The sequence below is a fragment of the Peromyscus leucopus genome, chromosome 13, assembly GCF_004664715.2.
Source record: "Peromyscus leucopus breed LL Stock chromosome 13, UCI_PerLeu_2.1, whole genome shotgun sequence".
Taxonomy (NCBI): Eukaryota; Metazoa; Chordata; class Mammalia; order Rodentia; family Cricetidae; genus Peromyscus; species Peromyscus leucopus.
In genome coordinates this window covers 51,927,529-51,941,291 of record NC_051074.1, presented here as the reverse complement: position 1 = coordinate 51,941,291, position 13,763 = coordinate 51,927,529, and the positions used below count along the sequence as shown (strand labels likewise).

Sequence of the window (13,763 nt, the reverse complement as noted above, 5' to 3'; positions counted from 1 at the left end):
TCCCTTTCTTTGTAGTAAACACTGGACCCCAATTCCTTTTATTAAAGTTTTTTACTTTAGAGACACAGTCTTGCTAAGTTTCTCAGACTCACCTTGAAGTTGTAAACTCTGTCTTCGGCGTCTCTAGTGGCTGGTATTGCAGGTGTGCACCACTGCATCTGTGTCTTCGGCGTCTCTAGTGGCTGGTATTGCAGGCCTGCACCACTGCATCTGTGTCTTCCGTGTCTCTAGTGGCTGTATTGCAGGCTGCACACTGCATCTGTGTCTTCAGTGTCTCTAGTGGCTGGTATTGCAGGCCTGCACCACTGCATCTGTGTCTTCAGCGTCTCTAGTGGCTGGTATTGCAGGTGTGCACCACTGCATCTGTGTCTTTGGCGTCTCTAGTGGCTGGTATTGCAGGTGTGCACCACTGCATCTGTGTCTTCAGCGTCTCTAGTGGCTGGTATTGCAGGCCTGCACCACTGCATCTGTGTCTTCAGTGTCTCTAGTGGCTGGTATTGCAGGTGTGCACCACTGCATCTGTGTCTTCAGTGTCTCTAGTGGCTGGTATTGCAGTCTGCACCACTGCATCTGTGTCTTCAGCGTCTCTAGTGGCTGGTATTGCAGGCCTGCACCACTGCATCTGTGTCTGGTCCTGGCCATTTCTAATGGACACACCATATTTCAAAGGCTTTGACCTTCTAAATTTATTTTTAAATTTTCACTACATTTTATTTGTTTTCTCAGTGTCTGTGTATCTCCAAGTGTGAGTCTGTCTGTGCTCCGGTGAGAAGAGGGAGTTTAGACAACAACTAGGGGAGTTGGTTCTCCTCTCCTACTGTGTGGGTCCCAGGGATCCAACCCAGGTCTTCAGGCTTGGCTTCAAGTGCCTTTTTCCAACCAAGCCATCTTGCTGGCCCCTTATGTCTGACTTTTTGACAGCATGACATGATGTTGTTATCTGAAAATGAATTGGGCTTCATTCATAGCCATTTTCCTAAGTGTGCTGCTCATGGACCTCATGTTGGATATACCCTTAGAAGTTTCTGTGTCTTTTCAACTTTGTGGAAATAATTTCCTATGATTTGTTTATGAAAGTTGCTACAATTTGTTTTTAATTTACATTTAACCTTTGGAAGAGTTGGTGTTAGGCCTTGTGCTTCATTTTGATTATGACATTTTCTCTCCTGTACTGGTAACCCTTGACCACACTACGCACTAAGCCATCTCCCCATATCTGGCAGCATAGCTTTCATTCTGTGTTTATTCTATAGAGTATTATATGCTTCCTTATTGATAGACATTCAAGCTTCTTTATTTCCTTATTTTATTAACATCTTCTTATGTGTGTCTTTACCTATTTGTGGTAACACATCTCTAGGATATTTTGTGTGAAATATTTTGCATGATGTAGTTGCTGCATCAAAGTGTGTTCATTGACATTTCACATTTTGACACTTTACATATAGTCCTTGAAGATAACTGTACTAGTTTACATTTTCACATTGTTTTGCATTAACTTTGCCTTGACACTGAATCCTAATGATTTGAAACAGATCATATAGATTGATTCCTTTCTGTATGCAGTTAGATAGAAATAGCTCTCATTCACTGTAGGTTGGCTTTTCTCCATGTGTAAAACATAAAATAGTCATATTCATGAAAACTTGGTTGTTATAAGACTGAAAAAATCTTTCTGAAGCAAAGGGCTGATCTAGAAGGAAATAAATTGGGGTTTTGCATCATTGGAAGAATGATGAAGCACCATGACAGATAATATTAGTGAACAAAAGTCTTCATGCCACTGTCGCTCATTAGTGTCTTTATTGAATTCCTTACAGGCATTACTCATCTGCTGCAAAAATTGTCAGAGTTGGAATTTTTGTTGGAAAAGATACAATGATAGATTCAAATATATAGAAACTTACATGCTTTGCAATTAAAATGTCTTAAAGAACTTAACCAAATTTCTGACTGTTTCTAAGAACTTAGTTTTATTTCAAAGAGGGAACTCATTTAGAAAGAAATCTTACATATTGCTATGTGACCATTTATTCTTTAACTTACTTAAGCTAAATAACAGCATACATCTTACTGGAATTAATTTTTTGGAATTAAAGTGATTTAATTAATTAAAGTGATGTAATTTTTGGTTAATATAGACTTACTAAACAAATATTCCTGCAAAAACAGTCATTAACTTGACTGGAGAAAAAAATCAAAGTAGAAAACATTATCCTTAGAGAACTCAGGTTCTATAAAAGTGTCTTGTGTGCCTTAGCTCTGCTCTACAAGCTTGTTCCTGGTACATGTCAGTTACTCGATAATCCTTGCTTAACAAATGTAACCAGCTCATGACAACTTATTTGATTGAGATAATGATCACTTTATTAAATTTTATGTATACTGTCATCTTTTTAATACTTTATTTCAACAAATTAGTAACATCTAGCATGGTTTTTGGAGAATCATTTTAGCTTTTGTGTTCTTTAGCACATATTTTAGTATATCTTTACTCTGTAAGAGTAATATCAGATTAAATAGAACCACAATATCACATAGCTTTAAATAGTTATAATCTAGTAAGAACCTAATTTTGGGCTGACAAGATAGACCAGTGGATAAGAGTACTTGCACAAGCATGAAGAACTGAATTCAAATCCCCAGTACCAATGTAAACATCTGTGTGTGGTCATGTGTGCCTGCAGCCCCAGCATTTTAGGAGCTCGAGACAAAAGGTAGCTGAGGCTTGCTGGTCATTACCTTAGCTCCAGGTTCAGTGAGAGACCCCACTTCAAGGGAATGAGATGAAGAGTGATAGTACAAAACACTCAATATCCTTCTCTGGCCTCCATGTATAAGCATATGCATCTACACATACATATTCACATACACCACACACAGAGAACATAATTTGAAAGTGTATCCTTTTATTGTTTCTCATTAAGTTACTTTGATGCTAAAATAATTGAAAAGAGATCTTTTCATAGAAAAGTATTGTATGCCTTTTGAAGAATTTTTTCATTCATTTTTGTAATTTTTGCTTTGTGTTCACTTTGCAGATATTACAGATTTTGCAGTCCCAGCCAGATGCAGCATGTCAGATATCACAACAAGTGGGTTGGCAAGACACCTTTGTTAGACTTTTCTTAAAAGCAAACTTTGAAAATACAAGTTATCTTCATAAACATGGAAAGGCTGTTTCAGTGAAAGAAAATAAAAATATGTCAACTGAAAAGTTCGATGATGAAAAAATGGCACTAGCTGATGTATCTTCAGATCATTGGAGTTTAGAAGATGGTCAGTCCCTGAACTCAAACACACCGTTATTTCAAGAAGATAGCTCTGAGGGAGAATTATCTTTCAAGTCAGAGACTCAAGAAGACTTCTGGCATAGTAACACATCCCATCTGAGTTTAGATCTCAGTGGGGTGGACTCCTGCGAACTGAGTGAGAGTGGAAGTCAGATGCTGGACAGCTCCCCTAGCACCCCGTCCCCAGTAGAGTCTACTAAGTCGTTCTCTGTGCGGGCTGACAAAGAAAGGAGTATCACAGATGAGACGGACTTCAGTGATGACTTCTCTTTCCTTGAGAGCCAAGAGGTAAATTTGCTTATCGATCCAAAATAAGTTTTCATATTCTCGTTACGTGCTTCTGGTCCTTTGCAGTGTGTGAGCTGTTACTAATATTTTCTGTTCATAGTCTAAGTCTCAGTATCTAAAATTTAGAAGGGTGTTGTCACTAGTCTCTTGAAAATAGCTTGCTTTTTTTTGTTTTATTTTGGTGTGTGTGTATTTATATGTATATGTGTGGTAATAGGGATTGAGCATACTAGCTCACACATGTTAAATTATCTTACTTTGTGTGTATGAATGTTTTACTTGCATGTATGTATGTGCACCATGTATGTGTCTGGTGACCTTGGAGGTCAGAAAAGAGCATTGGATATCCTGGAACTTAAGTTATGAAAGGTTGTGAGCCACTATTTTGGATGCTGGGAATTGAACCTGGGTCTTTTGCAAAAGCAGTAAGTGCTCTTAACCACTGAGCCATCTCTCCAGCTCCCCATCACTGTCTTTAGAACAAAGCCTGCATCTTAACACATCTTGTGTCTTCAGTCAGTAAAGACGTGTTAAAAAGGGACAGGAGAGGTAGTTCAGCAGTTAAGAACACTTGCTGTTCTTCCAGAAGACCTGAATTCCATTTTCACATGCGCACACGTATACCTACCTACACATAATTAAAAATAATAAAAAAATCTCTTAAACTGTTAAAAAATCTTATATAAATAATAAGTATATGAAGATGGCTCTGTGTTTTGCTTTTTAACATTTCCTAACTCTAATAATTTAGTACTAATGTTTTCTATAGGGATGTGAAGAGGAGCTTCTTCAGTTGCTTACAGATATTTTGAATTATGTCATGTGTAGAGGACTAGAAAAGTCTGATGAAGACACTTGGATTGAACGAGGACAAGTGTTTTCAGCATTAGCCAAACCAGGAATATCAAGTGAGCTACTTCGACCATCAGATGAAGTCAAACTAACGTAAGTATTCAGTTCGTGATTAATTTTTGAGCCCCTTCCCCTGAACTGAGTGGGAGTCTAAAATTGAATACGGAACCCTTAATTCAGTATGTAGTAGTGGTGGAGAGGAGAAAGAAACTCCTTAATTTTTTTTCTTCCTAGGTCTTACCATTCTAGTATAATGTAGAAAGAAGTCAAAAAGAAATTCCAGTGTCAGAAGATTTAGATAGAGTTGAAGTTAAGTGATTTCAAGAGTGGTACATGTGGGTCATATGATTGTTTCATTTTTGGTTTTCTGAGCAACCTCCATATTGGTGTCCATATTTGCAGTAGAAATATATTCTCAGCAACGGTGTAGAAAGGTCCCTCTTCCCTGACCCTCGCCACCGTGTCCTGTCATGTGTTCTCTTGAGAACTGTCTGACTCCGGGTGAGACGGGATCTAAAAGCAGTTTTACTCTGTTTTCCTGACGTTTAAGGATGTGGAACACTTCTTCAGTATTTACTGATTGTATTCTTTTGAGAGCTATCAGTTGGATAGTTTTTTAGGGGAGGGATTTATTACATTTCTTCATATGTTGAGATAGTAATCCTGTCTGATGTCTAGTTGGCAAGGAAATTTTTTTTATTATGTAGGCTTTCTCTTCACTGTGATTATTTTTCCTTTTGCTTTTCAGAAGCTTTTTAATTCTTGGCATTATTTCTTGTGCTTTTGGAGTCTCTATAGGAAGTTCTTACCTATATCTTGTATATTTTGTAGGATTTTCAAACTATCAGATCTTAAATTAAGGTCTTTGTCACATTTTGAATTGATTTTTATGCAACATGAGAGATTTAGATCTATATCATTTCATTCTTCAACATGCCAAACTCAGTTTTTTAAGCACTATTTGATAAATAGTTTTATATGTTTAAATATGTCTCATTTTTTTTTGCCAAAGATAATGTGACTCTAGCTGAGTACCTTTATTTCCTGATCCTTTATTCCATTGTTATATAAATCTGTTTTTGTGTTCTGTGACATGATATTTGAGTCTATCGCTCTATAGTAAATGTGCGATCTGGTGTGATACTTGCCAGGTTGTTCCCTCTGCTTTGGCTATTTGAGGTCTTCTGTGCTTTTAAATGAATTTTAGGGATTTCTTTTCTAGCTACATGAAGGTTGTCATGAGATTTTTGATGGGGATGACATTGAATCTATAGGTAATATAGCCATTGTCACAGTGTTCTTTTAGTTCATGAGTAGGGGAGGTGTTTCCGTTTTTTTAGTGTTGTATTTTATTTTATCAGTGTTGTAAGGTTCCTGTTGAATCATTCACTCACTGCCTTTGTTAGGTTGCTCATAGGGTTGCTGTTGTTTTCAGCTATTCTGAATGAGATGAGATTCCCTCCCACCCTATGCAGCCCTAGTTTCTTTCTCTATAAGTTCGTTACTTGTAATGGTCATTTCTTACATTGTTACTTTGTTAGAAAGAATTTAGTAGTTTTAGCCGTCTCCTGGTAGAGTGTAGGGTTATATACTTTGCACATAGGTAGATTATTTGACTTCCTTCTTTCCTAGTTGCTGCATCCTCTTTCTTTCCTTTGCTTTGTTCTAGGAAAGATTTATAGCATTATATTGAATTACAACAGAGAATAGGCACTTGCTTTTACAAGAAATGCTTTCATTCTTCCCTACCCCTGCCATTTAGTGTAACGTTAGCATTTGGTCTATCTTGTAGTCTTATAAGTTAAGGATATTCTGGCTAGTCTTAGTTTTTAGGTCTTTTACCATGAAGGAGTTTTGAACTTTGTTGAGGGACTTTTCTACATCTAATGAAATGGTAATGTGACTTATGTCTGTTAATGTACTGTATTATACTTACTGATTTGTGTTTGTGAACCATCTTAGCATCCTAGAATGAAACCAACTTAATCGTGGTGTATGACCTTGTCAAGATGTTCTTGAAGTTGGTTTGCAAAATGTTTACTGAGTATCTCTGTATTGTATTCATTAAAGAAATATTTTTTCTTGTTATCATGTGTCTTGGTCACTTTTCTATTGCCGTGACAAAACACCATGACCAAAGCAACTTAGGAAGAAAGTGTTCAATTTGTGACTCGGTCTGTGTGACCATCGTGGTGGGTGGCTTGACAGCAGGCGTGGCAATGGAGCAGTTGCTGAGAGCTTACATCTGATCTCCAAGTAGAAGATAGAGAGAGCTAACTGGGAGCCTGCACCTGGTAACACAGTCTCCAGCAAGGCCACACCTCCTAATCCTTCCTGAACAGTTTAACTAACTGGAACTGAGCATTCAAACATAGGAGCCCATAGGGGCCATTCTCATTCAAACCACCACATTGTGTCTGTATCTGGTCTGGTATCAGGATAATCTGGGGCTTCACAAAATGAGTCTGTTAATGTTCCTTACATGCGATTTCATTGAACAGTTTAAGGAATGTGCTGGTTAGTATTTGTCAACACCAGCTACAGTCATGTGGGAAGAGGAAACCTCTATTGAGACGATGTCTCTGTAAGATTGACCTGTAAGAAAGCTTGTGGGACATTTTCTTGATTAATGACTCATGTGGGAAGGCTCAATTCCCTGTGGGCAGTACCATCCTTGGGTAAATGGTCTTGGTAATAAAAGAAGGCAGCCTGGCTAGGCTACAGAGAGCAAGCCAGTGAGCAGAGTTCCTCCATGGTTGCTGTTTCAGGTTCCTGACTTGAGTTCTTACCTCACATGGTATATTGAAGCTTTGTAATCTGTAGTAGTTCCTTGTTCTCAGGCCCTCAGGGGAGCTCAGGATTTTATTGTTAATTTTTTATTTTTGTTTTCCTTCTCCCACCCCTACCTCGAAAGGGCCTTTCTGTGTAGTGCTGGCTGGCTGGGAGCTCACAGAGATCCTCTTGCCTCTGCCTCTCCAATGCTGGGATTAAAGGTGTATACTGCCATTCCTGGTGGTAGCTCAGTGTTTGATAGTAGATTCTCAGGATGCTCCCGACTCACTGCCCTCTCAGTCTGACAGAGTAGCAGGGAGGCTTTTCTCTTCACTGCTGACTCATCCACTAGCGATTACTGTCTCACCAAAGCTTGCAGTTCTCTTGAGGAGCCCGTGGGCTTATCTTCAGGGTAGAACAGCCCATCTCTTGCTAGCTGAACTTTGCAGGCAGCCTCTGCTTCTCCCCTTGCAGGGGTCTCAGCGCCTGGAGTTTTGCTCCCTGTCTCTTCCTCCACATTTCTCAAGTATCCTTTCACTACCTCTGTTGATTCGTAATTTTCTTCTTCTGTTTCTTACTTTGGAATAGCGTCTGTTTCTTCTCTTATCCTACCTCCTTCTTTGATGCTGCATCGCACAGAAGCAGCCTGCCATTTCACCCAGAAGTCCTCCATCTACCTTCTTAGTGATACCCTGCTGGTGAGAGTATATCGTTGAAGTTACAATGCTGCTAATAAGTAACTAGCTTTTCGGCTCTTCTTCCTAAGCTTATAATGGTTTTAAGAGGACTTTATTTTACACTTAGCTTGCTACAGAAGATGTTAGAATGGGCAGTCACAGAAAACAGAGATGCCAAAAGTAGTCCCGTAACTGCTGAAAATGCCTTCCGACTCATGCTGATCACACAGGACTTTCTGCAGTCAGAAGGACTGGCTAATTCAAACATGTGGACTGAGAAGGTTAGTAATGACCTTGGGAAATGGCACCCCTGGCCCCGTGTGCTGGCTAAAGCCTGTGGTTTTGACAGTCAGGAGGGAGAGGCAGAAGGGCTGTCACAGTTTGAGTCCAGTATAGGCCACGTAGACTGTTCCAGGTCAGCCTGAGCTACAGCGTGATACACAGTTGCAAACAAAACAAAATATAAATAGATACATATTTTGAGTAGTTCAGAATTATTTAAAGAAAGAAAGATTGTACCTCTTTTTTTGGAGCATTAATGTTTAATCAAATGTAGTAAACACTGATTTTGTTAGTTCTTAAAATGCTCCTTTGTTTTTTGGCAACTACACATTAAACTACTTCTGCAGTGTTTATGATTGGTATTAGTGTTGAAGAAAATCAGTACATTTTAAAAGTGGATGTTTTTATTTCTCGTTTTGTCATTTGTGATAGCTTCTAGAAGATACCATGCAGCTCCTTGACTATCTGTCAGTTTGGTATTCTGAGAATCCAGGATGGGCAAAACTCTCCCAAATACAGATCCAGCTGCTCCTAGAATTCATTGGAAGAGGCAGTTTGCAGGTTTGTCATCCCTTTTCATGCTATTTTCTGTCTCCTCCAGACCATCGTTACCGGTGTAGAGCAAGGTAAAAATGCCTTTTCAGTATTGTTTATCATATTGTCTTTGTTCGTCTTATGTGCCAGCATTGTGTACACGTTCCATGGAGGTCAGAGAGCACTTGTGGGAGTCAGTTCTCTCAATCCACCACATGAGTTGTGGGATCCACCTCAGGTCATAAGGCTTGGTGGCACACACCTTTACCTGTTGAACCATCTCTCAGACCCTCTTTTCAGTTTCTTTTGAGTTCCAAAAACTCTTAGCTCACTTGAAACTTGAATTTTATAAGATCAGAAAGAAGCATAGGAAGCAGCTTTTTGTTACTCTCAGACCTAGGACTGATGTTAATGCTTCCTCTGTAGGGTTTACTCACGGGCCGCTGTACTCAGTGTGGTTTGCCAGCTGCTGAATATAAATAGCTTGCAGGGATATTTGTGTATGTGAAATTTAGGAATTGTATTTTAAGGGAAAATGATTTATGATAATTTTCCTTTTGAACTTTTTTCCTGTTTTACTAATCCAGAATTTTACATTCTATTATATATTTGTTCACTTATCAAATGCCAATTATATACATGTTAATTGTTTTTGCTAGATTTTAGGACTAGAGATAAAATGTATTTATAAAGAGTAATATTCCTATTGTAAATTAAAATGTAAAAGGTTAGAAAATTCCTCTGACATTTGGTCTGTTGTTTTTTTATGTTCTCATTGGGTACTTTTTTTGTTTTGTCTTTTTTTGAGACAGGGTTTCTCTGTGTAGTTTTGGTGCCTGTCCTGGATCTCATTCTGTAGACCAGGTTGGCCTCGAACTCACAGAGATCCACCTGACTTTGCCTCCTGAGCACTGGGATTAAAGATGTGCGCCACCACCGCCCAGCTTCTCATTGGGTACTTTTAATCATGATAAATATTTGATATCTATTTACTTCTTCTGTTTGTTTGTATTTGAGAGAGAGAGAGAGAGAGAGAGAGAGAGAGAGAGAGAGAGAGAGAGAGAGAGAGAGAGAGCGCATGCACATTTGTGGCCCAGCATGCCTATGGAGGTCGGAGGACCACCTTTATTTGGAGCAGGACCTTTTCTGTAGGTTACTGCTTTGTACACCGTGCTGAGTTCTTTGTCGAGGAGTGGTGGAATTACAGTCCAGCACTAGCAGGTTCAGCTTTTATGTGGACCCTGTGGATCAAACTCAGGTTATCGTACTTGCATGGCAGACATTGTATTTACTGAGCCATCTCCCTAGCCCTGTATTCTTGTAATACTCAATTTTACTATTTGATACCCAGGATTAGGATGAGACAGCATTCCAGTGCTGTTCCTAAACTAGATGTAATGTCACTAAGAGTATAGGGAGGTAAAAATCTTAACAGAAGGCTAGCCCGTTGCAAAAAAGTTCCAGTTGGATGATTGCATTTTCATTCCTTCCCCTCCTCAGACTCTTTCTCATTAGCTCTTTCCTCTTCAGTGCCAGAGACTGAATGAACAGTAATGGAGAGTTCTCTTTTGCTTGGACTTGAGCTCTTAATATATATTTGCCCTAGGAAGTTTAAGGTTAATTAAATTCTTATTAAGGATCTAGATTCTATATATCTATGTGTGATCAAATAGTTATGATTCCATGTAATAAAACTCCAAAACAGACTTCATTGAGATTTGTTCTCTCTCTCTCAAATAATTTAGAATTGCTTTATTAAGTAAGTTTAAGGCAGGATTCAGTTGGTCTACTTATTTGCTATTCTCATCACACTGCTCTTCGCTCTTCCCTGCAAGTGGCGGTTGGGCCTTTTTTCAACTTCATTTTCCCCACAGGAATATAGTGCTGCTTCCTGTAGTCGTTGTTGGTAGACAGTTCTCCACAAGTCTGTTGTGTTTCTGTTTAATCCTGCGACTAACTCCTCTTGTTACCTATTCTTCCGTTGTTATGCTTTTTGTTTGATTGTTTGTTTGGAGACAGGGTCTCTCTATTTATTCAGGTTGTCCTGGAGTGTTTTTGTTTTGTTTTGTTCTGAGATGCGGTCTCTACAAAGCCCTGGGTATCTTGGAATTCATGTAGACCAGGCTGTCCTGAAACTCACAGAGTTCTGCCTACCTGGGCCTCCCAAATACTGGGATTAAAGGTGTATGCCACCACTCCTGGAGTTTTCTGGATAGTGAACAACTGTGGAAGATAGAAGTCATGTTTCTTTCTAGAGCAGAAGGCAAGTTTTTTGATCGCCTGTTGTAATAAAGCTAATCCCTTTCTCGAAGGCAATGATCAACTGAATATATAAGGTACTTAGGTCTCCTAGACTGTGGGTTCCTCTCTGAGGAACCAGTCTATGTGCAGATGTCTTCTGGTTTTTATTTCACTTAGAATTAGAGTTGGGGAATCAGTCCAAATGGTGATGGTGTGATTATTAAAATTTTTGTAGGTCTTTGTCTCTCTCCAAATAGTTTCATGTTTTATGCCAGTGTCTATGAAACAATAACATACTTGTTAGCTTGGAAGTAAAGTGAAGTCCATAGTTATTGACAGTTACTATATAAAACTTCTGAACTGTTAGAGTGAGGCAGATCTTTTGCTAGTATTAAATGTTTGCTTTAATGCTCTTTTTTCCCCCCATTTATTTAACCTGTTTTCTTCCAGGTTTGTGCAATGGCATCAGCTAAACTAAATGCCCTTCTTCAGACCAAAGTGATTGAAAATCAAGATGAAGCATGCTATATTTTAGGGAAACTAGAACATATTCTAAGTCGGTCAATCAAGGAACAGACAGAAACCTATTCATTTCTGATTCCTCTTTTCCGTACTCTGGTTTCTAAAATTTATGAGCTTCTTTTCATGAACTTGCACCTGCCTTCTTTGCCTTTTACTGAAGGAAGTGCTTCATTTTTTGAAGATTTTCAAGAATACTGCAATTCAAAAGAATGGCAAGTTTACATCGAAAAATATGTAAGTTTTAAAAATAATTTTTAATGATATACTTAATTATGTGTGTGTGTGCATGGGTGTATGCATGTGTATATGTACAGGTCTTTGCTGCACACACACAGACAAGAAGAGGGTGTGCAGTCCCTTGGAGCTAGGGTTGTAGTATGCCTGGAGTGTTGTATGGGTGCCGGGACCCGAACTCCAGTCCTGTGACTGCTCTTGGCAAGCATTCTTTTGACTCTTGAGTAATCTCTCCAGTCTCATGGTTTTATCTCTTTTGAGCAAGATTTTTCTGCTGATTTATAATATTTGTATAGAGGAGTGTGTAAATTCTATGTGTTCTTTTTTTAAATCTAAGATTATACCTTACATGAAGCAGTATGAAACACTTACATTCAGTGATGGTCATGAGAACATGGCACTTTACTGGAAGAATTGCTATGAAGCTTTAATGGTGAATATGCATAAAAGAGACCGAGAGGGAGGAGAAAGTAAGCTGAAATTTCAGGTAAAAACTATTCAGTGTTTTCTTGTGGTGATACTTTGTATATGATCCAACAAATAAAGCTTGCCTGAAGATCAGAGGGCAATGCCAGCCACTAGTTAGCCATAGATTGGTGGCACACACCTTTAATCCCAGCACTGGGATCTCAAGCCATTGCTCCTAGTACTTGGGAGGCACTCATGCCTTTAATACCAACACTAGGGAGATTAAGGCAGGAAGTGATATGGCTGGGCGGAGGAAAGGGCTATAAGGCGGGAGGAGACAGGAGCTCAGTCCTTTCGGCTGAGGAGCTGGTGAGGTGAGAGGTGGCTGTGGCTTGTTTCTTTGTCTCTGATCTCTCAGCATTTTCCCCCCCCCGCCCGATATCTGGCTCCAGGTTTTTATTAAGACCAATTAGGATTCGTGCTACATTTTCTAGATTGAGTTTTCATACTGGCTACAAGTATTAAAGTAATTCCATCAGAAATTTGGAAACTAACATGGTCTAAAAATATTTCGTGCTGGGCAGTGGTGGTGCACGCCTTTAATCCCAGCACTCGGGAGGCAGAGCCAGGCGGATCTCTGTGAGTTCGAGGCCAGCCTGGTCTCCAAAGCGAGTTCCAGGAAAGGCGCAAAGCTACACAGAGAAACCCTGTCTCAAAAATCCAAAAAAAAAAAAAAAAAAAAAATTGTAATTGGGATAAAAATGGTCGCTCATTAACCATTTAATGGCATTATGATTGTATAAAACATCTTATTAAATTAAAAATCTGTTAGTAGATACTGCTAGGGTGTGGTGATATATTGGGTACCCTAATAAACTTTGCCTGGAGATCAGAGAGCAGAGCCAGCCACTAGATTAACTATAGAGGTCAGGCAGTGGTGGCACACACCTTTAATCCTAGCACTAGGGAGGCAGAGATCTGTGTGGATCTCTGTGCGTTCAAAGCCACCCTGGACTACATGAGATTGAGTCAGTCTAGGAGAGAAACAGTTGGGCAATGGTGGCGCACACCTCTAATCCCAATACTTGGGAAACACACAGGCAGTTAATGGCTGGGTGGAGAAAGTTGTATCCAGTGTGAGGAGACAGGAACTAAAGCCTTTCGGCTGAGGAAGCTCATTTGGCTAGAGGCCTTCTGGCTGAGTCTCTTCAGGCTGAGGAGTCACCGCTACAGGAAAGAGGGGGCTTGTTCCTTTGTCTCTCATCTTCCATCATTTACCCCAATTTCTGGCTCCAGGTTTTTGTTTTTTTTAATCACAAGACCTTTTAGAATTCGAACAACACTAGGGTGTCTTGATGCACCCCTTCATTTACACAACTTAATTCCAATTAAACATTTTAGATGTAAAGTTATTATGTGTGTGTGTGTGTGTGTGTGTGTGTGTGTGTGTGTGTGTGTATACCTATTTGTGTACATATGTACCTGAATGCATACACGTCTGTGCCTGAGTATGTGCAGGATACCTGAGAGGTAAGAAAAGACTATTGAATCCCTGGAAACAGAGTTACAGGTAGTTGTTATCCACTGTGTTGGTGCTGGAACTGAACCTGGTTCTTCTTAAGAGCAGAATTTACCCCCTATCCCCAGCCATCTCACCCAG

General features: G+C 39.4%; 1 protein-coding gene across 1 annotated transcript in view; it reads left to right on the top strand.

The window, feature by feature from the left end:
* The window catches only part of Nbeal1 (neurobeachin like 1), a 140,380-nt gene that overhangs the window by 84,341 nt on the left and 42,276 nt on the right, over positions 1 to 13,763 (top strand). The window contains 6 exon segments of the mRNA XM_037210375.1: positions 3,042 to 3,581; positions 4,351 to 4,526; positions 8,010 to 8,163; positions 8,597 to 8,725; positions 11,390 to 11,695; positions 12,033 to 12,182. Coding sequence (XP_037066270.1) covers positions 3,042 to 3,581; positions 4,351 to 4,526; positions 8,010 to 8,163; positions 8,597 to 8,725; positions 11,390 to 11,695; positions 12,033 to 12,182 — 1,455 coding nt within the window.